We start from the raw sequence: 25,277 nt of genomic DNA on the forward strand, positions 1-25,277 counted from the left end.
CAGCTAGAATGAAAAAAAAAAAGACACAAAGTTGGAGTTATTCTGTGTCTTTGCTGCACAGCAGCCTCTTCTTTCATTCTGTCCCCCTCCCTCTCCTGCTGCAATTTCAATCGTGAAACTAATCAATGATCAGCTGATCGGCTTTTCTCTCTTGTTTGTTTATCGCCCATCTTGCACCAGAAAGAGGAAACCAGCAGATGTCACGCTAAACAACGGCAGCACGCTGTTGTTAGAAGTGATTTAATATTACTTTCTAGTATCAGCTGATGTTTGCTGGAGCCACATCTGTAAAGCTGCTGGTCATGATATCGGTTTGGATATGTGGTGAGAATGAAACATGAAGGTGAGGCACTGTTTATTAAATCATACATACAGTGGCTTGCAAAAGTATTCGGCCCCCTTGAACTTTTCCACATTTTGTCACATTACAGCCACAAACATGAATCTTATGAATTTTATTGGAATTCCAGGTGAAAGACCAATACAAAGTGGTGTACACGTGAGAAGTGGAACAAAAATCATACATGATTCCAAACATTTTTTACAAATAAATAACTGAAAAGTGGGGTGTGCGTAATTATTCAGGCCCTGAGTCAATACTTTGTAGAACCACCTTTTGCTGCAATTCCAGCTGCCAGTCTTTTAGGGTTTGTCTCTACCAGCTTTGCACATCTACAGACTGAAATCCTTGCCCATTCTTCTTTGCAAAACAGCTCCAGCTCAGTCAGATTAGATGGACAGCGTTTGTGAACAGCAGTTTTCAGATCTTGCCACAGATTCTCGATTGGATTTAGACACCAGACAGGTCAGGGATAAAGTTATTGAGAAATTTAAAGCAGGCTTAGGCTTGGTCTTTCACGTGGAATTCCAATAAAATTGATTCATGTTTGTGCCTGTAATGTGACAAAAAGTGGAAAACTTCAAGGGAGCCGAATACTTTTGCAAGCCACTGTATATACCAACAAGACAGTACATCACTGTTGCAACAGCGTTTGTTTTAGTTCAAAGGCTTTATGGATCAGCAAGGTTAAGAAGACGTAAACCTCAACACTCCCGCACACCAGAACAACAACAGACTGATGAAGAAACCAAGTAAACCAAAGTAAAGACAAGCTGCACTTTGACTTTTATTAGAACAATTTGCTGGAACTACAGAGTAATGAAGTACTTCAAGTTTTTGTGTGGATGACTTCCAACCTTACTGTACAGCACAGAGCACAGAGGGACAATATATGTAATCAATATATGATGCAGAATGAACAAGTAACAACTGTGAGCTGAGTCTGAGGCTCATGCAGGACATTTCATAGTGAGGTGTCTTTGGTTGGATTATTCAAACATTTACATCAAAGCACCAAACTCATTTCTCACAGATGAAGGTCTTTGAATTAGAATAATGTGACCGTGTCCATTTCCCATCACTGTCACAGCAGACTCCACAGTAACCAGAATAAGGATCTGACCATCCTTCTGCCCAGAACCTGTCAGAGAGATCAAATCTGATATGAAACTGGACTAAACTCATAACTATTGTCACATTCATATAAATATGAGTCTCTTTTGGAATATTTCCAATATTTGCTGTATTTCTTTCCCAGGTTTCTCGCCCACTTTCCCTCCTTTAGACTTTTCTCTGAGAATCATCATGCACACTAAAACAGCTTTCAAGCTTTGATGAATATGAAATCTTCCTGCTGTAAAAATGGAGAATAAAAAGAAGTCAGAGCTGACTTTCTGCTGTTTGAAACGGTTTTGTCAGCTGTTTACAGACATCACTTTGAAATGTGTGTCTATCAGGTCATATTTACTGAAGCTTCTTCCTTCATATGTTCTGAAGTTTTACAAACACCAAAGAAGAAGAGACAGGAATTCTCTGAAACAGTTTTTGTTCTGTGAGAAAAGAAACATTACAGCACAAAAAACATGAAGACAAATTGAACAAAGTGAAATGTGTCGGTCGCTGCTTTGAACATTTTTCAATCCTGATTTCTTCAAACTGACTTGTTGTAACTGAACGTCATCACAGACTGCAGATGAAGAGAGTTCAAGCACAGCTGTTCATTCAAAGAAGGATTTCTGCTTTTCTTTACATTCAGTTTAGGGGCTGTTGGAAAATAGCTCAGCTCATGTATTGCTGATCTATCTTCCAAAACATCAATGTTTCACTTCTAAATAATAACTCTGGAATAGAAACAAACTAATGTCTCACGTTTCTGTCAGCGCTGATCCGTCCACCCATTCCCATTCATATCCTCCTGATGTCTGTTTGGCTCTCAGACCAATCCAGGACTCTCCTCCCATGTTCCTGATAAATTCCTGTTTGAGAAGAGACACAAATATTGTCTCCAGTCATAATTCAGCACTTCTGTTGTCGTAACATCATCTTGTGAATCTGTCTGAAGGAAGAATAAATGTGATGAAACTTTTCTTCCATTGTGCAGAAATCAGAAAGAGCCAAAGAATCAATGAATATCAGCTCCTCCTGTAGCTCAGTCAGTGTTGCAGTGGAATCAGTGTTAACAAATCATTTGATTCAGTTGGATTGAATCAGAAAAATAATCTGGATTATGAGGATTACTCTCATTTTATAACATTTCTCTTATTTCAAGGTTTTGTGTTGACTTGGTTTCTAAGGATTATCTAAACTGGTTCCAGTTTAATCCTGGTTCTTTAACTGCTTTGAATTTCTCTCCTTCATAATTCAATGTGAACATCCAGTTTGCTGTATTGTAATCTATCCACCTCCCAAATCCTGCAATCATTTCCTGAATGAATTCTCTAATCTTCTCTCATCTGTTCTTGTTAATATTGATAAAGTCATTTTAGTCGATGACTCTAATTTACTTATTGATGATCCCTCTAACAACACTGCCACACAACTGATGAACACTGCAGCATCATTTCATTGAGTGCATCATGTTAGCGGCCCCACACATAACGCTGAGCTTCCACATGTCTGACCTACTATCCAATCACAGATGTATCATCTTTGACAGTCTTACAGTCAGTGTTGTCTTCCCAGAGACAAACTGCTGTCACTCCCATGTCTTCTAATGACTGTGGACATTTTTAGATTTCTTCACTGCTGAGAAGGGATATTTTACTGTTATTTTATCATTGCATCAGAATCATATAATAAGCATTGCAGTAAAGCATTTATTGAAGCTATTGACATTACGTTAACGTTTGTATTACAGTGATTGTTATAACCTCATGTTAATCTTCTATTTACAGGTGTTGGTATAATCATATAATCTTTCATTACAGGTGTAACCATGATCATCTTTATACATATTACCGCTTGGTGTTTATTATGGAGTTGTGCTCACGTCAGTAAGGGTTAAAAGCTACAGTCAGCGGGATGTCTGGCTGATCTATTGAGTGAAGTGACGTAGAGCGTAGAAGGCCGCACATGCTTACAAAACACTTACATCATGTTATTTTATGATCCTTTATTTAGATATATCTTTTGTTAACCTTTAAGTAGTGTGTATTGGCAATAATTACTCATTACTTCATTTATGTATCATCATCATTATTAAGTGTTACTTCATTAGAGAATTTCTTTAGGCTGTCGGCCTTGTGTTACAACTTGTATTACAGGTATTGTCATGATTCCATATTAACATTTTCTATTACAGGTGCAGTGATAATCCTTTTGTATACACATGCATTGTATTTTTGTGCTTGCCAATGAGGGGGGCTCGGTCAACTAGCGGAGGGTCGGAAACTTTGTTCGGCGCGAGGACTGAACAATCTATTGTGTTAAGGATCTTGAGCTATAGAAAGAACACGCTTACAAAACACATATATCATGTTATTCATCATTATCCTTTAGTCATTTATATTCTTTTATTAAGCTTTGAGTAGTGGTATTTGATTAGAACATTTATTCAACATATTACATGTATGGTTTCAGTTAGGTTATTGCACACATGCAGAGTTGGCCTCTGTCCTTATAGACAGAGTGAAGGCTGAGGTCGAGGCACACACGCACACATACAAGGAGCAGTTAAACTCATGTGTAGGGGAGAGTTCAAACATTTAAATAACAATCTGCAAAGCCTTGTAGATGTTTGATTATGCTTGCAGGAGAGACTGTTTGTTCCAGGGGATAAGCAGAGTTAGAAGATTACTGGGAAGGATCTGGCCTCGGGAAGAAGAAGATGTTCTTTTAATGTGTTAAAAGTTGTCAACATTGATTGTATTGTACCTACTTTACGCATGAGGGGGCCTTCCAATACCCTGATTTTCATAAAACTATTGTTGTGTGGTTTTCGGTGAGAGATCTGGTGCTGTCTGCGTACAGTGTCCCATCTCCCACATGTGTGCATTAAAATCATCGTTTGACCTGACCCGGCCGGACCAGTGTTGTTATTTTGGTTTTCCTCCTGTATCCATCCCCAATATTTTGAACCCATGACAGTTTGGGGGCTCGTCCTGTGGTATTGGGGTGGAAATTGAATCTGGAGGCTTGGACGGTCCGAGGTGGTCGAACAGACAGGCGCGAGCCAGTGGTCTGAAGTGAGTGGGCAAGCCGGCACATCTAAAAGGTGAGGCACTACCTGTTGAATTATCTCCGAAGTGTGCCAAATTGGACATTGACAAAATTAAAAGTCTGCTCACTGAAATTACTGGTGAATTTCTGTTTTGATTTTGGTGAAAATCTCATGAGAAGTTGAAGTCGAAATAAGAATAATGGAAGTTTTTAAGTGGGTTCAAGTCCCAAGTATTGAGTAAAGTGAATAAGGAAAAGGAAAACAGTGAAAGTGAGGTCGAGTCTCACATATTTTGTGGGTTAGAGTCCCCATTGGTTATAAGGTCGGACCTGCGTCAGTCATACACTTGTTCTGAGGTGTTGATTGTTGTTTCAAAGTATTATAAATTCTTTAAGAACGGCAGCGGGGCTGCTAAGAATTGCAAAGCCCGGAGGTTGTGCTCCCTCTTTGGTTCGGACGCGGACCATCGACCTATCGGCGAATAGGGATAACACAGTTGGCTTGACTGCAGATTACAGGGCAGCCTGGAACAAGCTAAGAGTTTGAGGCTCTTTGTTTGCGCTTTTTTGGCCAACAGAAACCCGGTTTCGGGCGTGAATCGTAAGACTTAAAACTGCGAGAAAGCCTTGGCTGTGGAATGCCAAAAATAGAGCTTCAAGCAAAGTTTGGGTTGGTTAACGCTTTTAAATTTAGTTATATTCCCCCTGGTTCCACATTTGATTTTTATAAGCAAGTATTCGAGAAAGTAGTGACAGAGGCACAGGGTCTACTTGTCTGTGGAGGAGACCTTAATATTACTCTAAAACCACATCTGGACGCATCGGGGATGAGAATATCTCAATCACAAAAATTAACTAGAAAACTGAATCTTCTGATAGAGGAGATGGGATTGGTGGATATTTGGAGGCATTTTAACTCAACAGTAAGGAATTATACTTACTACTCATCTCCACATGAAACCTATTCGAGAATTGACTACTTCCTCAGTTTTGGTACCGATATGAATAGAATACAGGAGTGTCACATTGGGTCAATGGACGTTTCTGACCACTGCCCTCTATACTTATCCTTAAATCTTACTCAAAGGAGAAAAATAACCAACTGGAAATTAAACTCTAGTATATTGAATGAATCGACATGTGAACAGTTGACAAAAGACATTGCTGAATACCTGGAATTCAATGATAAAGATGAGTTACCCCCACCGATTTTGTGGGATGCGTGCAAAGCAGTGATGAGAGGAAAAGTTATTGCTATAACCTCTAATATTAAAAAATTCAAAGTTGCAAGACTCCAGAAGTTGCAGTCGGAACTATTACAATTAGAGGCCACACATAAAAACACTATTGATACTAAGACAAAATTAGAAATGGCAAAGAAGAGAAATCTAATAGATGAGATATATACTCAAGATGTACAAAAGAAACTAATGCTGACTAAACAAAGATATTATGAGGGGGGAGCTAAATATATGAAACAATTGGCATATAGATTAAGGAAGCAACAAGCAGACAGAACAATATATAGGATAAGGGATCTGGAAACCAAAAGGGAAATGCAGGGTATAGAGGAAATTATGTATTGCTTTAAGAGATATTACGAAAAATTATATTTACAACCACCCACAAACAATGACGATCAAATGGAGAGTATGTTAGACAGGTTACACCTCCCTAAACTTACAGTAGAAGATAACAATTCGTTAGTGAAGCAAATTACAAGGGAAGAACTTCACTTGGCAATTGCTAAACTCAAGGCAAACAAATCCCCAGGTACAGATGGCTTTACTGCGGAGTGGTACACGAAATTAAGGGAACCTTTGACACCGGTCTTACTTAAAACATTTAATTGGGTCTTAATGAAGGGAGAAGCACCCCCCTCGTGGAAACAAGCCATAATTTCTATTATACCTAAAGATGGTAAAGATAAATTAGAATGCTCCAATTATAGGCCAATAAGTGTATTAAATGTAGATTACAAACTGTTTACGTCAATCATAGCACGGAGACTTGAAGGGATCATCCCAAGGATAATAAATCTAGATCAAACTGGATTTGTTAGGTCGTGTCAAACCCATGACAGTGTTAAGAGAACTCTGCAAATTATTAGACACATTAATTTAAATAAAATATCAGCTATATTACTGAGTCTAGATGCTGAAAAAGCTTTTGACTCTGTGAGATGGGAATTTTTATTCCAAGTAATGCATAGATTTGGGTTTAATGGGTCCGTCATTACAATATTGAGGGCTTTGTATAATAGTCCAACTGCAAAAATAAAGATTAATGGTGAACTTTCAGACGCTTTTAAGCTCGAAAGGTCCACAAGACAGGGATGCCCACTGAGTCCACTCTTATTTGCCATTTTTATAGAGCCATTGGCTCAAGGGATTAGGCAAAATGATAAAATAAAAGGGATTAAAATTGCTGGAAGTGAGCACAAATTGGCCCTGTTCGCAGATGATGTTTTGGTTTACTTATCACAACCTACCTACTGAATCTTTTATGGAACTTATGTCAGTGTTAAAGGAGTATGGGTCCTACTCGGGATATAAATTGAATATACAAAAAACACAAGTCCTTAGTAGCTTTTATAGCCCCCCTCAAAATTTACTCAGCAAATACAAATTAGGCTGGGATAAAAAAACAATCAAATACTTGGGCATCAACCTATCAATGGATATAAACAGTTTGGAAAAAATCAACTATTCCCCACTTAAAAAAGATATCATGGTCGATATTAGCAGATGGTCATTAACCCCTTACTTAACCATCTCTTCTAGAGTAGATATCATAAAAATGAATATGCTCCCAAAGATATTGTATTTATTCCAGTCGATTACTATAGAAAACCCTGATAGATACTTCGTAGAATGGGATAGGATCCTCTCTAGATTTATATGGGCGGGTATAAAGTCAAGAGTTAAGTTTAAAACACTTCAGCTTCCCAAGGATAAAGGAGGACTAGGCCTCCCTTGCTTACATGACTATTATAGGGCAACTCAAATAAGAAATCTGGTGGGCTGGTGTAAACCTGGATACTGTTCAAGATGGAAGGAAGTGGAATTTTCCTTGGGAGGTAATTTCCCTGTCAGGGCACTGATAGGAGACCCTTCGGAGTTAAGACTCCTGGGAGACCCGGGTAACCCTTGGATAGTAAGCTCAATAAAATATGGAAAAGAGTACTCAAAAGAATCAATTAATACAGAGGGCGGATTGCTTAGATGGTTTGCATATGACTCAGAATTTTTGCCGAGTAAGACCGACTCGACATTTAAAATATGGGCTAATAAAGGCCTTACCACATATAGTACTTTGTTGAAAGATGGAAAAGTGATGAGTTTCCAGGATCTTAAGAAAAAGTTTGGGTTGCAAAATCAAGATTTTTTTAGGTATTTGCAACTGAGGGACTTTTTGAATAAAAAGTTAAAACATCCCCAGTTATCGACTGAGAATGAAGAAATTATTTATATATTCGAGAATGCATATAGAGATGCACCCTATCAAAAAATTATTTCCAAATTATATCATTCACTGACCAATCTAAGGGGTCATGATACAAGATATGTTAAAGCTAGATGGGAAATAGAGGGCAATCTATCCTTAACAAGAGAGGAATGGGAGGGGATCTGTAGGCAGCAGTGGTCGGTAACAAGTTCCCCTTTGTGGAGGGAATTCAGTTGGAAGAATGTAATTCGTTATTTTATTACTCCGGCGCAAAAATCCAGCTATTCTCACAATACAACATGCTGGAGGCAATGTGGACATGTAGCAGCAAATCATTTCCACATTTTTTGGGAATGCCCTCGAGTGGTTCCATTTTTGAAGGAAATACATAAGGTCCTGGAAACAATCTTCCAAAAGAAAATACAATTCTATTTTGCAGTATTGTACCTAGGTAACTTAGAGAGTCTTAATCTATGCAAATCGGATAAATACTTGTGTAGTGTGCTGTTGGTAGCTGCCAAAAAGGCCATAACCCGCCATTGGTTAAAAGAAGAAACTCCTACTATAAATGAGTGGATTGATGTGATATATACTATTTTTGTTATGGAAAGAACAATTTTTAGGCTAAAGTTGCAGGCGGACACATTTGAGGAACACTGGTTCAAATGGATGAAATATGTTCAAAATGTGAGGTCTGATTTTGTATAACCCCATTATATTTTCTGGTTGTTGGTAGGTGTTTTCTTTTCTTTTTCCTTTATTTTTTTTTTATTTTTTTTATTTTTTTATTTTATTTTATTTTTTTTCCTTTTGTTGTTGTTGTGTCTGTTTGCTGGTGTTTTTTTGTGTTTTGTTTTGTTTTGTTTCTGTTTGTTGGTTGTTTTTCTTCCCCTCCCCTCACGGTGATTAAGTTGTATTGTTGTTCATGTTGTATAAATAAGAAAAACTAATAAAACATAAATTTAAAAAAATAAATAAATAAATTTAGTTAGGGCACTAGCAATCGGGCCACCGTAGGGGGCGGATACTGGATTAAATTGGTCGCAAAAAACTCGGGGAGTTTATCGGTTGGACCGTTAATTTAAATTTGTCGAAATTGTGTAGGCGTGAAAAGGCCTGATAATCTCTGCAGTTGTAAATAAAAGACGTCTTTGTAATATAAAATAAGAGAGCTTGGTGTGGAAGGAGGCTCTGTGTGACAACAGCGCGCTGCAGCGCTGCGAGCTATTTTTTGGATTGTGTGTGAACATGCAAATGAGGTGGCTGCTGTGAAGCGCACAGAGGGCTTGTACTTCCTGTTTAGCGTATTACTGAGTTTTATAATCATGATTTGCAAATATTGTTAAAAGCCTGTAAATAAGATGCTGGTTTTGCTCACCATATTAGTAAAAATGAGTTTTGATTTATTGTTGTGAATATATGATTAATGGCTGTGGTTGGCATATTTCTCTTGTGATGCAAAGCTGGATGTTTTAGAGTTTGAAAATGCTTTTGATTCAAGCAATGTATACGTGATGCTATAAGAGTTTAAGTTTCTTTTTCTTTCAGTTTGAAAACACATAGATATGTGTGAAAAATGCAGTTACCTTTTGATTTTAGTATAATGTATGGTGTATTTAGAGTTTGAGCTATCTTGATACAGAGAAAGTAGAGTTTGTCATTCTGGAGGGTTGAGTGATGCTCTGCCTCTGTGGTCAAGTTAAGACATAGGCTTTAAGCAGTCATGAGCCACTAATAAGCGTGACAGATCAAAAAGCTTAAACAAAGTACATTTGGTGAATAACTCTGATAAAAGAAAATCTATGAGCACGCTGTGGACGTGTTAGGGGCAGTTTAACATAAGTCTGGTGAAAAGTTTAAACTGATTTGTACTGACAGACAGACGTTAAAGAAAATTTTATTTGAAATTGATAAAATCATAAAATGATTTGGTTCATTTTTGTGGTGTGAAGCATGATTTTATAAGATCTTTAAGTGGTTACTCTTTCAGTTCAATAATATAAGTATTTACATTTAATTTACTTTACTCTTTGGTTCTATCATTATTTAGGGGGTGATTAGGCACAAATTTTACCACCATATGTGGTGTAGCAACTTCATTTTATGTAGATGAAAGGCTGAGTGTGTGCATAGATAATGTGAAGACTGCTTTGCAGCCGCTGGGTGTGAGTAGCTGTGTGTGTATGACCGGAACTCTGCATGCCCATAAAAGGCAACTGCCTGACTGTGTGAAGTGTGAACCCAGCGAGAGAGAGAGTGAAATCTAGGCAGATGGAGCGAACGGACGTCTTAAGAAGAGAAATACTAATTGTATGTTTTAGTGTGTTAATACAGGTGGCTACGGACCTGGACCAACCGCCCACCACAAGCACAGCGCCCAGAACGAAATTATAGTAATGGGAACCACACCCAGCAAGAATCAGCAGCTGTGGAACTGACAGCAGCGAGGAGAGAATTAGAGGAGAAATTAAGAGAAGCTGTAAAACATAAAATTGGGGCCAACGGACTTGTGGAGGTTGGGAAGGCGTCCGGAGCATCACAACGAAAGGTGAAACAAAAACACACACAAGCAGAGAAATGTGAGAGAAAGGCTCCTTTTAAGGTAATGCCTTGTTTGAGAAAAAAGTAAAAAATAAACCTCCTACAAATGCACACACGCAATGAAGAAAACAGCTTACACTCATGAACATGTGAAGATTTTCCAGCAAGGTTAAAGCAGCGAAACTTAACATACACCTGTTGTTAAATGATGAAGTTTATCCATTACTAACAAATAAACTTTCTGGGTTGCAGGACAACAACTTAACTTCCAAAAGAAAGAGACTGGTATGACCAACCAGCGATGAAACAACAAATTTAGTGGTTAAGAGTCAAATTGTGAGATGTTTTCTGCTGATTGAACAATAGAAGTGATTACTGAAGGAAGGAAATTGCTTTTTGGGCTTTTAAACGTGATCGTAAGAATTTTAACATGTACCTGTGTTGTCCTGTCAACTTGGTGGGTTATGAGTTAATCATATCGTGAGAAAGAGAAAAAAAAAAAAGGGGGGAGGCTGACACAGGGCCTGGCCCGGTGTTTCTCCCCTCTCTGAATCACACAGCCAAAACAACATCATTTTCCTGTTCGTCTGTTTTTGTTTTGTTTTTGTTTTTTCTCTTTATGTTTAATTACAGGCTGCTTTGCCAGCCCGGAAAGCCGAGGCTGACCTGGACTCCTGCTCTCCCCTCTACCATCTTTGACGTGACCCTGACCAAATGCTGCAACAGCTGGACCCATAACAACAATCTGAAAATGTCAACAGTGCTGCAGGAAAGCGATCTCATGCAGCGGAGACGGAGAGCGTTAAATCCAAGGCCCGTTTCACTACACGGGGGAGATTTCCAGACAGCTTCAGCTGACGGAGCTGTGACGAGACGCCCATTAAGCCCGGATGAAAAGTGAGGCCGAGCAACAGAATGCTGACCTTAATAACTCTGCATTTAACACTGTGCAGGACAGTGACGGACCAACACGGATGATCGGGCAGCAAAAAGGGCGTGCCAGAGCCAGGAGGAGTAACTGAGGTCAGGAGGCACCTCAGAATGGACAGAAGCACAAGAAGAAAAAATAAGCTGAAGGCACAGGTGTCGGGGCTCGGCCAGGAGCTGACCTCTGAGAAGAGCCGGACAGCAGAGCTGCAGAAGGCCTTGGAGCAAAGCAAGGAAAACATCAATAAACTTCAATATGACGTAATGGGAAAGACTCTGAGGTTTCTGCCTCCGTAAGAGCTCAAGGCATCAGAGCAGAAACTGAGCATGGCTCAGGAGGAGCTGGACAAGGAGAAGATGAAGGTTTCACCTGCGATGAACATGGACACTGGAGAAAAGGACTGCCTGATTTGGGGCCAGAACCAGGACAGACTGAACTTTGAACAGCAGCAAGGGTGGCAAACAGACTGAAATGGAGGAGGGCAGGACCCCAGGGCACGCTTCAGGCCGTGGTTTACCCAGAACACCAGAACAGGAAAGTGATGAACACAAACACACACAAACACACACATCTACACACACTGACTCAGAATGAAGAGAAACACACACATGAACACATGTGCACTCGTTGATTGAGTGAGAAATGACACACAAACAAATCGAAATGCTGATTCACTGAGAAGTGATCCACACACATACACACACACACGCTGATGCAATGAAGAATGCTTTGCTAACAAATGCTTATGCAGATACACAAAATGCTGCACACAAACATCCAAATACATAAGTTTTATAAGAAGCTATTGATTACTTAAAATGTGTTTTATTATTGGTTAAATGTGTGTTTTTTTTGTCACCCAGAGGTCATTTATATAGATTTAAGGGACAAGGTCTAAAACAGTCTGGTTATGAAAACAATGTCTGTGTGTGATGTCTGTTTACGGCTCAAGGCCTTGATGGAATTGTTTGCTGTGCTTCACACAGCCTGATAAGGAGCAGTGGTACAGAGTGAAAATGATAAAGTAACGGTGTGAGTTTTATTTTGGAGCGCCACATTTTCTGTGATTGAGATTTAATTCAAGGAGGAACAAAAGGTGTTACCGTACCTGAGGTTCTCATTTCTATACAATATTGTCCCGGGAGGGAGGAAAACTTTCTGATGAAGTTTCGATGGATTTTTGGGTTTTGCTTAGCATTAGGTTGATTTTATCAGTGAGGGTTGGATTGTTTTCTTTCTCTAAGAGAGAGAAAGATGGTTTTATGCTTGAACAGTCTGCAATGGGCCCTAGTATGTGTTGATTTATTAGTATTTTGTTGGTTACGTTTGTTTTTGCTTTTGTTACAGTGCACTGAGATAAGAAAATCGGAGAGGTGTGATCCACCGGTGGTGATATTTTGATATTTTGTGAGTTCATGATTTAATAATCAGCTCTTTAAACCAGGCTTAACAGATTGAAATTTAAAGCGCTATGAAATATTCTTACTGGAAACAGTTGCAAAGTGTGCTTCTCCATGATTATAATGGGCTCTGGAGAAATTCACTTATATGGGACACTGATTACATCATATAGTTCTGAGTCTAAAAGGATTGCAGCGAGTCAATCCAGTCCAAAAACAAGGAATTGTTTCCTTTAAAATGATGACGTCATCTTGCTGGTGATGGATACTCGAATAGGTTGCGCGTGAGACTCCATTATCAGCAACATCTGGTATGAATGTGTGTGAAGGTATGCATGTGACTGGACTGTGATGGACTGACGACTAAAAGTTTTGACTGACTCGATACTGAGACAAAACGACACAGACTTTAGGATTAGTAAATGTGGAGCAACAATTCACCCAGCCTGCAACAGATGGGTGGACACTTTGTTTTGTTTTGTTTTTGCAGGAGCAGGAGGATAAGAGAGAGCAGAGGGGGAGAATATAGCTTCACATGAGAGTGTGGAACTGCAGACTTAACCCTTTGGTGGCTAATTTTGAGTTACGGATGTTTGCATTAAGAAAATTGTGTTATATTAGCTGTGTTTCGATTAAAGGCATTACATTATATCCACCTTAAAAATGTTGGGGAATGTCAAAGGCTACAGTGAAGGAAAGGTTTGATTTCACTAATGACTGAACATGTTATTATTAACCATAGCAGGCCACTGTAAAAACTCAATTAACTTTTATAGAGAAAAAGCCAAAACTTTAATAATATGTATGAATAACAGGGAAATGGAAAACTTCACATTCAGAATAGAGATATGTAATAACAAACACTGGTCCATGTGATTTGGGTTCACCCATGAAATAGTCAGAATTTTAAAAAGTAGAATATAACCGACAGGGGCATGTGATAGGATGTGGTGCTGCATAAGAACAAGAGCAAGCTAGAGAAAGAGAAAACTATTGTGTTTAGTTTTGATAAATTCGAATTAAAATGTACCATTACACTCAGAGGATCAATATGAAATAAATATATGCAAATTCTGTATGAAGTACATGACTGGTGACTGTTCTGTCCTGAGCTTTTGTTTCCTATAGAGCCCACTTGACCACACCAACAGCTTTTTGCCACCAAAGGAGGGAAATTGCGAATATTTGAGGGAGAAATATTATGAAAGGTGAGAAAGGTAAGCCCCGATGGGGGTGATAAAACCATAGATTTGAATTGAATTCTTATAATTTGAAACCAAACATAAAATTTCTCAAAGACTGTGTTGTTGTTGTAAATTTAGTTTGTGTTGCATCTGATATGTGCTAACATAGAAGTCATTATACATGGGGTCCACTCGTTAAAGGGGGACAGAGGACCTTAGGACTAGGAAGAAGCAATGGACCTCGCTAAACTGGATTGAAGTGTAGGTGATCTCTTTTTTTTAAAAAAGAGATCAAAGGGGGAATTGTAAGATTATTATATCGTTTTATGCCACGTTATACCCCTAATTAGAGATTGTGAAACTATTATGTAGTTTTAGTTTGCATTATTCTTACGAATTAGAAGAAGGTGATAACTATTACATTTGTTAAACTGATTTGTATCACATTGGACTGCTGATTTATTGTGAATGAATGATATTGTTTTATGATGCATTATACGGCTGAGTTATAAGAAATACTGTTTTCAGAGAGTTATGAACTTATTTGTTTGATTAGAAGAGAACAGAATATACCAGAGAGGTTTTCTGCCTCATCTCAGCAGGAGGAGATAAGACGGGAGCCAAGGCCGCTACTTAGGCGCCGTGTGAGAGAAAGAATGTGCATGTCTCAAGATTCTTCAAATCTTGACAACAGGCATAAAATTCTCCAAAATTTAGAGACAGAGTGGAATTCTAGATAAACATAATTTAGCGAACCACAGAAGGATGGCGTTGGACATCCTCAGGGTGGAGAAGGGTTGGTGTGACCAAGGTATGGTTTGGCTTGTTGTATGTATATTTCAAAATGATACAGCTCTGGATGGACCAGTTACCAGGCCATGGGAGGATGACAGACTTTATTAAATGAGGAGAAGGAATTTTCTGGGATTGAAGAACCCTCTGGGTAGGTGGTTGACTTAAACATGCATAAAATTAAAGCTATCATTTTGTTATTGACTGTTAATTGATTGATAATTGGCCACGCTTACAGCTGTATTGGCTTGTTATAGACACAGTCTGCTTCATGATCGAGAATTGTAATTAACAGATTGAAAATAGTGACACTAAGAGAAGAATATGCAGTGCCACACTATCAGATGCCAGTGACGGATGGGCTCAGTGATGAATCAGGTGAGCTGGATTCATGGCTGAATCAAGACATAGATTCCCCTGCTGTGCTCAGTGAGGGAAAACCAGGGGGAAAATAAAATTTAAAAGAGGTGTTTTTATATGTAAAGCTCATATTAATACAGGTTTTGTTTCTAGGCAATTCTGCAGATGCAGGCTCTGGGCAGAGCCCGGAGTGTAACAGATCTCACATGATAACTAAATTGATTTCATTCCCTAGCACAGGATGACAAGGCTGCAGCAACGATACTGGAGAGGAGAATTTCTGATGCTTTCTGAGATATGATGTCACTAACCTTTTCTTTTAATTTTCTAGCTCCGATGAATTGACACAAGGGGGTGTGTCAAAAAGGGGGAAGTTGAGTCTGAACATCAAGCAATGGTTTTATGAACATTTTTATGACTTTATTTGTGTGTTTAATAATTTAGGTGTGGTAAAACCTAAGCTTATAATGTGTTAGACTTAGAAATGGTTCATTAATTTTTGATTTCTTTTACTGAATATACACACATTGCAAATGTGCTCATAATGAGTTGGCACTCAGTCTTTTGAAGGTCGTAAGCTTCATTTGGCGTTATTGTCCGGATTGATATATTGTAGGTATTGGCTTTGAGTGCAGAGGGCTAAATGCAAACACGCTTACACACACATAGATTATGGTTAGAATAGGTCGCTGGGTCAGAGAGCCCTGAACATGATATTCTAAACCAAATTTGCAGTACTGGAAGAACAATGAACAATAAAAATTAGATTGTGAAGATTAGGCAGGGAGGTGCTTTGGTTTTCTGTCTCTTACAGAGAAAGGAACGGACACCGGATGACGGGTCTGACGAGTGTAAGGAGGCATCACCAGAGGAAAAGGGTGGGACGTCCCGTGTTAACAGCCAAAATGGCGAAACAGAAGTCCACAGGTTACACGCCCTACGAGCTGCTAACTGGGAGACAGTTTCCGGCACCTTGGACGGTGGTCTCGGTGGAGCAGGAGACGAGGGGGAACAGGTCCCACGCAGACTACTGGAACGAGGTAAAAGCGCTTGTGTCCAGTTTCACCAAACGGGTGACGTGTGACAGGCCCAAGGGGGAAGGAGAGGTCCCGGATGCGAAAGCGGTGTGGCTGAAAGTCATTAAACGCAAGTGGAAGGAACCCCGCTGGACTGGTCCGTATGAAGTAATGGCCCGGACAGCTATAGCGGTCCAACTGAAAGGGAAAGGCGACACCTGGTATCACTGGTCGCAGTGCGCAGCGGCACACAAGAGCTTGGTGGGGGAAAATCCAACTTCACCCATCACAGGTGAAAATCAGAGGCAGAATAAATCCTCTCACCTGTGCAACGGGTTGACCGGTAGTCTACCCGGAAGGCCGAAGAAAGAAGAGCAGCCGAGGAGGAAATCGTTGCGCCTGCAGAAAAGGAGCGGTGCCAAAGTGAACATCTGAGAAAGAGGCTTTAACAAAAGAGCTTTGAACTTTTATGATTTTTACTTTATCACCTTGATTACTTTTTACTTTTTCATTAGAACACAATGCCATCACAACAATCAGAAACCCGTGATGGGACACAAATTATCAAGATATTACTTAGTATCATATGTTTGATGTCGGTTATGCTATTAATTACAGTTGTATGTTTTTTGGTTTATTTGTTGCAGACCGGCCCACGCAAACTGTCTGAGCACGGAGGTCATGCCAGTCCAGCACCATCCGAAGCACCACTTAGTGGAATCGAACCCTGGGCGAGAACAAAACGCGAGGTCTCAGAGACGCCATGGAGGGGTTAGCGGAGCAGAACACGGCTCCAGATGGGTCAGTAGCTCGAGCTCTGGAGGCCCTGAAGAGTCTGTCTACAACCATGCATGAACACTCGGGGATCGATAATCCGCTGGGGGGCTGGCTGACCTCGGTGTTCGGACGGTGGAAAGGGGTTGTGATCTCGGTCATGCTTTCCTTCTCTGTTCTGGTGGGTATTCTGGTCACATGTGGTTGTTGTCTCATTCCTTGTGCCAGAGGTTTGCTGGAAAAGGTAATTATGAGGGTGGTGGACCCAGGAGTGATCACTCCGATGTCCATGATGCCGGTGATGGACACGGAAGTGGCTGTGTAGGTCGAGGGTGTGACACGGCAATAACTGTGGTGACCTGTGGATGTTATCCAGAGGTCAATAGAGGGAATGAGAAGGGATATTTTACTGTTATTTTATCATTACATTAGAATCATATAATAAGCATTGCATTAAAGCATTTGTTGAAGCTATTGACATTACATTAACGTTTGTATTACAGTGATTGTTATAACCTCATGTTAATCTTCTATTTACAGGTGTTGGTATAATCATATAATCTTTCATTGCAGGTGTAACCATGATCATCTTTATACATATTGCCGCTTGGTGTTTATTATGGAGTTGTGCTCACGTCAGTAAGGGTTAAAAGCTACAGTCAGCGGGATGTCTGGCTGATCTATAGAGTGAAGTGACGTAGAGCGTAGAAGGCCGCACATGCTTACAAAACACTTACATCATGTTATTTTATGATCCTTTATTTAGATATATCTTTTGTTAACCTTTAAGTATTGGCAATAATTACTCATTACTTCATTTATGTATCATCATTAATTGTTACTTCATTAGAGAATTTCTTTAGGCTGTCGGCCTTGTGTTACAACTTGTATTACAGGTATTGTCATGATTCCATATTAACATTTTCTATTACAGGTGCAGTGATAATCCTTTTGTATACATATGCATTGTATTTTTGTGCTTGCCAATGAGGGGGGCTCGGTCAACTAGCGGAGGGTCGGAAACTTTGTTCGGCGCGAGGACTGAACAATCTATTGTGTTAAGGATCTTGAGCTATAGAAAGAACACGCTTACAAAACACATATATCATGTTATTCATCATTATCCTTTAGTCATTTATATTCTTTTATTAAGCTTTGAGTAGTGGTATTTGATTAGAACATTTATTCAACATATTACATGTATGGTTTCAGTTAGGTTATTGCACACATGCAGAGTTGGCCTCTGTCCTTATAGACAGAGTGAATGCTGAGGTCGAGGCACACACGCACACACACAAGCAGCAGTTAAACTAATGTGTAGGGGAGAGTTCAAACATTTAAATAACAATCTGCAAAGCCTTGTAGATGTTTGATTATGCTTGCAGGAGAGACTGTTTGTTCCAGGGGATAAGCAGAGTTAGAAGATTACTGGGAAGGATCTGGCCTCGGGAAGAAGAAGATGTTCTTTTAATGTGTTAAAAGTTGTCAACATTGATTGTATTGTACCTACTTTACGCATGAGGGGGCGTTCCAATACCCTGATTTTCATAAAACTATTGTTGTGTGGTTTTCGGTGAGAGATCGATGCTGTCTGCGTGCAGTGTCCCATCTCCCACACGTGTGCATTAAAATCATCGTTTGACTCAACCCGGCCGGACCAGTGTTGTTATTTTGGTTTTCCTCCTGTATCCATCCCCAATATTTTGAACCCATGACACTGGCAACATCAACAGTATCAGGTCAGAGTTCAAGTCTGTACCTCTTCAACCGCCCCAAGTCTCTCATCCAGTTCTGTTGTTGGAGTTCAAACTCCTTCCTGCTGCCATCTCCCCCTGACTTCTCTCTATTAGAAATCCGTCCCTTTCATTTCAGCTGACTTTCAAACAGCCAGAGTCTTTCTGAGTGGAATCAACCCTCCTTACATCCCACTGTTTTAAATCCAGTTGCTCGTCAGCTCCTTCAGATCTTTGATCAGTTCCAACCTGCTTACAGACAAACCACAGCACTGAAACAGCTTTCATGAACATTACTAACCAGATTCTTCTGCTGGGATGAAGATGAACACTCCATCTGAGTCCTGCTTGACTTCTCTGCAGCCTTCATGCTGTTGATGGTGCTCCTCTTATTAACACACTACAAACTGGCATCACTGGTGCTGCTCTCACATGGTTTTCTTCATATTATCAAACAGATGCTTCACAATTCATATTAATCAATGTGTGTCCTCATCTGAGTCCCACATGCCCCAATCCTTGGACCAATTCTGTTCTCTTTATAAATGCTGCCCCAGTGACATCTGCTTAATGGTTTTAATGGGATCTCCTAGCACTGCTATGCAGATGACACCCACACTAATACTTTTCTGTCGAGCCTCTCCGGCCTCAGTGAATGCTTCTCTGTCATCATTTCATGGATTTAAACTTCCTTCATCTCAAACTGAAGTTCTGCTGTTTGGCTCAGTTTCTCTGAGGAGGTCAGTCAGTACATCGTCCCCCTCACCAGTAACATCAAATCACCTGTTAAAGACTTTGGGATCATTTTGAACCAACAGCTGAATTTGAGCCTCACATGTCAAAGGTCACCCAGTCTTGTTTCCTTTACCTCAGAAATGTTGCAAACATCAAATCTTTACTGTGATTCAATCATCTGGAACTTTGAGTTCATACTTTCATTTTCTCCTGCCTGATTATTGGAATTCACTTTTCACCTGCATTTCTCAGTCCTCCATAGTTGGTCTGCAGTTAGTGCAGAACTCAGCAGCAAGGCTGCAAACAAACCCTGGCCTGCAGTCTCATATCTCACCTATTCTTGCTTCTCTTCACTGGCTGACAGTCAAATTCAGAATCCTCTTTGAAATCCTGTTATTACCATATAAAGCTGTGCATGAACAGGCCCCTGCTTATATAGCAGAGCTTCTTGGACCTTCTCACTGCAGCTGGCCTCTCTGATCATCTAGTCAGCGTCTCCCAACTGTCCCTCGCTCTGATTTTAAACCAGAGGCCATCGTGCTTTTGAGCTTGTTGCAGCCAAACTGTGGAACAGCCTTCCTCAGACTATCAGCTCAGCTGACTGTTAACGGCTGAAACTCATTTTTACAGGTTAGCTTTCTTTTTCCTTTATTTTCCTCCAGAGTTTCTAACTATTGTGTTTCTGATGGAATGAATGTCTGCTGCTTTGTTTATGTGTCTGTATGTTTGCACATGTATACTTATCATCAATGTGTGGCTTTATTCAACCTATGAAGAACTTTGTAACTCACTGTCAGTTCCATCAAAGATCACACAGACATGAACAAACACACCCACCTGTTCCTCTTTGCTGTTTATGATCACCAGATCAGCTCCTTTATCCTGACAGTCTCTCCTGCTGTCAGACCAAGTTTTACTCTCAGTGGATTTAAAGTAACAGCTGCTTCCAAATCTCGTCCATCGATCAGGACACTTCTCTTAAAGTCAAACACATGTTTTAAAGACAGACTTTGTGTCATGTTGTATCACATTAATAAGATCTCTCATTTCAGTCTGTAGTCAAAAATCTTTGGTTCCTGTCATTTTCCCTGTAAATCCTTCATTTAAACTCAGGTTTTCTCTCTTATTCATAATTAACTGAAACTTACATTTATACAGAAAAACTGTTACACAGCATCAAACATTTAGGATTCAAAATAAAGACACAATCAGGTTATCACTGTGTAACACTGATGTTTTCTATTAGTTATTCAAACTTTATTACCTTCTATCTTCTCCTTCAGCTTCTTCACTTCTTCCTGTAGCTGACTGTGGTTTTTACTCAGTTTATCATAACTGCTCTGTAACTGAGTCAGACTGGTTTTTGTGTCTTTGGAGAAAAACAGATTAAAATTAAGTTAAAATATTCAACAAATATATCTGTGATATAAGAACTTGGTATTTGCTTACCTTGAAGTTCATCCTGGAGCTGACTGTGGCTGTTCTTCATTCTGTTGAATTCACTCTTGTTCAAAGCATCTGAAATATTTTAGTGAAACCAAAATAAAATAAAATAAAATGAGTGAAACATTGAACAGAAATAATCTTCTTCCTCTGCTTTGTCAAATATATCAATAAGAGTCAGAAACTTGTGCAGCCATTGTTCTTTAACATGTCCTGTGGGTGGAGCTGTTAGAACTACAGGAAGTCTGATGAGCTAAATACGTATCAACTGTGAACAAAAACCACTGACAAGATTCAAAATAATTGTTCTCAGTGTGGAGGAAGAAGGTGTTAGAAATGCAGTCAGAGATGTTATCTTTAGGTTTTTGAAAGAACAGACAAGCTGCCGTGGGAACCAACACTTCCTCATATCAAAGGTGTTTCCATGTGATCAGGTACTTCCTGTATCTGCTGTGGCAGAAGGACACGTTCTGGTTGTGAAGCTGCATGTTTGTTGGCTGCTGGGATTCAGTATCAGTCATACATTCATTTGCAGCCAAGATCCCATCTTTGTACCTCAGACTGCTGCAGACTCACACTGACTGACTGCAGCATCTCATATAGCACACACAGCATAAGTGTCTATGATACAGTAACAGACTGAACTTTGACCTGTTGTTATGACTGTCATCATATTTGTGTCATTTTGTGTAACTGCTGTGTTTTTCTGTCCTTCATGAAAAGCTCTGCATGCTGTGCCTCAGGTGTGACTGAATGAGAGGATGATAACGGGCATGTGCAGGTACTCTGCTGTGATTGGTTCAGCAGCTGAATGGTTACATAAAATGCCAAGATGGCGGCCGTCTTCAGAGGACTCATTCAGCTTTTCCTTGTTCCAACCTGCCACACCTGTGCAGCTCTCACTGTGTGTTTCCTGTTTCACTCTGAAGGAGTTTGTAGGGCTGAGCTGCCTGTGACTGTGAACGGTTTCTCCTGTTTATGTCAGTTTGGGAGGTCAGCTGCTGTCATTAGGTTTGTTTCTTTAGTTTCAATTCATTTAAATAATACGTGTGTTGTTTCTTGACTCACTTAAATGTAACACCTGCATTTGAGCTGATCAATAAATACAAAACATATTAACAACAACACCCGGCCAAGGGTGTCCCTCACACCAGTGTTACCCTAATGTCAGCAGCAAACAAGGATAAATGGGGAGGGTTGTGTCAGGAAGGGAATCTGGGGTAAAATGCCAAATCAAACATGTAGATAATCAATAAGATTCCTACACTGATGCTGTTGGTCTGCAGTTTGTGGGTTGAAACTGATCGTGAAAGAGGGTGGAGGTGTTTTTGGAGTAAAGGCTAGAATGTGGAGGTGAGTGTAGGTACTTTATAGGGGTGTGGCTGATGTATCCAAGGATGAACAAGGAGGTGGCGAAAACATATTTCAAGAAGGGGAGGATAAGATAAAAGTGACTTATAAGAGTGGAGGAAGGTGCACATATCTTATCTTACAGCGTATGGACACGATGATGATCCCAGCTAACATCAGGAGGCACAGCACTCCTAGACCCAGTGTAGCACATCTGAAAGAGCCCTTCTGGACTGGAGGAGGACTCTTAGTCTGTGGTCCTGTTAGAAAACAGTGCAGATGTTGGTTTGTGGTCATTTCCTGTCACTCTGCCTTTAATAGACCTGTGGTTGTGGTTGGATGAGCTCAACCTCACAAAATACTAAAATATATCTGCATTGTGATTAACCCTCAATCAACCAAACTATTTATCCAAAACTTTAACTGACTAAAGTGACAGTGGGGTTATTTATGACTTCATATTTTATTGAAGAATACATTTTTAATAGTTTTGTGTTTATCATATACACACTGTTTTCTATGAAAGATGTTTTACATTTCATTACTTAATGCATAACATTACTTGTAGTTTTCAATAAGTTTTTTCTTTGAAAAAAGAGCAATAAAGAAGAAACTGTGGCTTGTTAAAGAAGGTCTTGATGCATTCTCAATCATCCAGGTAAGTAAATCTTCAAAAGTTGATTCTGTTCATCTGGACGTAGCGTTTTCAGTGGGAGAAACGTTTCATCACTCATCCAAGTGACTTCTTCAGTCTTGAGACTGACTTAGATGAGCTACGTCCAGATGAACCAACTGAATCAACTTTTGGAGACTTGGTAAAGAAGACTTCTTTGTTCTGAAACCACGTTTGCCTGAGGACACAGAGCTCAGAAACAGGCAGATTTGATTAAACGATCCAAACATTGTCCAAACATCCCTGAAAACAGCAGTGTTGTCCAAAGCCTTCCTCCCTTTGCTGGATTCTCATTAATTGAGCTGAATGTCCTTCAGAATATATTTTAATCTTCCTTTGGGTCTGTTAGCAGAGGTTCAAATACTAATTTCAAAATTTGAAATACCAGAACTTGGGCCCTAAATCACCTGATTTAGTTCTATAACAGCACTTATCTTACAACATCAACACTCTGGTAAAGAAGGCCCAGCAGTGGCTGCACTGGGCCTTTTTAACCAGGACCAGAAGCTGCTGCTGGCGTTCCACTGCTCCTCAGTGGAGAGTGTGCTCGCCTCCTGCCTGAGTGTTTGCTATCCAGGGGCCACAGCGGAGAACAGGAAGGCTGCTCAGAGGGTGATTGCCCTGCCCACAGGTGACCCCTTGCATACTGTCCACCACCTGTTTGACCTGCTGCCATCTTGTCGGCATCTCAGGTCAGTCAGGTCCCACACCTGCAGACTCACTAACAGCTTCGTCCCCTGGGTCATTCGGACTGTTAACAATCACTACCCACCCCGTCGACCAATCTGAGCCATGGTCTGAGTAACTGTGGACTCTATACTCCTCTGCAACCTATTCTGTATTGTACCTGTACAATGACAACAAAGAGCTATTTTATTCTATTTTATATTCCCAAAGTGTCCAAATGTGTTATCTATTCAGTGCTATTGGTATAAAAAGTCAATATAAAGAAATTATGCTACAAAAGAAAACAAATCAGGTAAAAAGTTTGATTAAAAAAAACACTTGGAGATGTTTGATGGGCTGCAGTTCATTGGGATTAAAAGCTGACTGTAACAAACTGGAAGTAAACATGTTATTACAGATGACTTACCTCCTCCTTGTGATTGAATTCCAGTGTGATCAAAGTCTGCACTCTCATAGATACACGTAGTATAGATATCCATCTCCTGACTGAGACGCTGAGCAGGAGTTTAAACTGTACTCTGACCGTTGTGCACTGCTAACTCTGGCAGATACAATGATATCCTGTCCTGACACTGATGTCACTTTTGGCCGGCCTTCTTCCTGCTTTCAGAACGGAAGAACCTTTTCAGAAGCAACAAAGAAACACAAACCCACAAAACCTCTGAGTGCTGAGTGGAGCATTTCTTTTTCTTTATATTTGTAAAACCTGAGAAAAACTATAAAAACACTTAAGACAAGATTTAATGCATTTTTCTCTTTTCAACAAAAAATGAGTTCTTGGAGATAAAAGTCTTCACAAACACATTCACACTTATTTATTTTGCATTTTAGAGAAACTGTTAAACTGTCATTGAGTGTCATAGAGATGATGATGTGATAATGTTTTCATTGCTGCCCCCATCAGGTCAAATATTTAAAAAAAATGTTTTCTTCCTCTTTTGGTCATTCTGTGACCTTTGTTGAAAATAACACGCAGGACAAAATGCACGGTTTAAGTTCAGTGCTCTGAAGGTTTTGAGAAAACAAAAACAGAAAACCAGAAATAAACACTGACTATATAAAAAAAACGGATGTCCCACTGTGAAAAATAAAGCCAATGTGGAAGTGCCCCAGACCTGCAGCTTTTCTAATAGCCAGCAGGGGGCGATGCCTCAGGTTGCAAAAGCTTCCCAGTTGTACAACAGTCAACGAGGAAAAACATTCATCTGATCTTTCTTTGTGGTTTTATGGACTCAATAATTAGTTTTACTGCTTTTGTTAATTTTGAAGTTAATTTTGGTTACTCTGTGTGGCAGGCGGGATGTAGGACCCAAATGTAGAACTCGTACACAGACTGAAACTCAAAGCGTAGCTTTTATTGCTGGGAAGACTTTCCATAAAAAATAAATGTCACAAAAAATAAACCAAAACCACAAACATGAAAACTAGAAACTCGACACTAGAAAATAAGAAACATAAAACAGGTACTGAATACTAGAATTTCATCAGGAACACAAAGGGACAAACAGCACGGTGAGGGTAGGGCTTAAATAAAGGCAGAGAGTAACGAGGGAATGGGAAACAGGAAGCAGAGCTGGGACTAATCTGACATAATCATAATCTGACATATCTGACAAAGGAAATAAAGTGGAATACACTGAAATAGGACACAGACTGTCAAAGTAAAACAGGAGGCAGAACATAGAGACGCACACTTGACAAGGGGATACAACAGGG

At 39.8% G+C, this 25,277-nt stretch overlaps 1 protein-coding gene across 1 annotated transcript; it reads right to left on the reverse strand.

The window, feature by feature from the left end:
- Positions 1–1,110: 1,110 nt before the first annotated feature.
- Positions 1,111–24,097, reverse strand: LOC120435784 (C-type lectin domain family 12 member B-like). The gene is made up of 7 exons (XM_039605910.1): positions 23,968–24,097; positions 22,345–22,461; positions 20,858–20,926; positions 20,673–20,777; positions 20,246–20,385; positions 2,210–2,316; positions 1,111–1,481 (listed from the first exon to the last, which is right to left on the reverse strand). The coding sequence occupies exons 1-7, from the start codon at positions 24,038–24,040 to the stop codon at positions 1,361–1,363; spliced, it is 732 nt and encodes a 243-aa protein (XP_039461844.1). The 5' UTR covers positions 24,041–24,097; the 3' UTR covers positions 1,111–1,360.
- Positions 24,098–25,277: the final 1,180 nt, after the last annotated feature.

This window comes from Oreochromis aureus, linkage group 22 (assembly GCF_013358895.1).
Source record: "Oreochromis aureus strain Israel breed Guangdong linkage group 22, ZZ_aureus, whole genome shotgun sequence".
NCBI classification, from domain to species: Eukaryota; Metazoa; Chordata; class Actinopteri; order Cichliformes; family Cichlidae; genus Oreochromis; species Oreochromis aureus.

Coding starts and splice junctions, on each gene's coding strand:
- LOC120435784 (XM_039605910.1), bottom strand. CDS start 24,040: ATGGATATCTATACTACGTGTATCTATGAGAGTGCAGACTTTGATCAC. Junction 22,462..23,967: donor AATTCAATCACAAGGAGGAG/GTAAGTCATCTG, acceptor GTTTTCTAACAG/GACCACAGACTAAGAGTCCT. Junction 20,386..20,672: donor GCTGAAGGAGAAGATAGAAG/GTAATAAAGTTT, acceptor TTTGACTTTAAG/AGAAGTGTCCTGATCGATGG.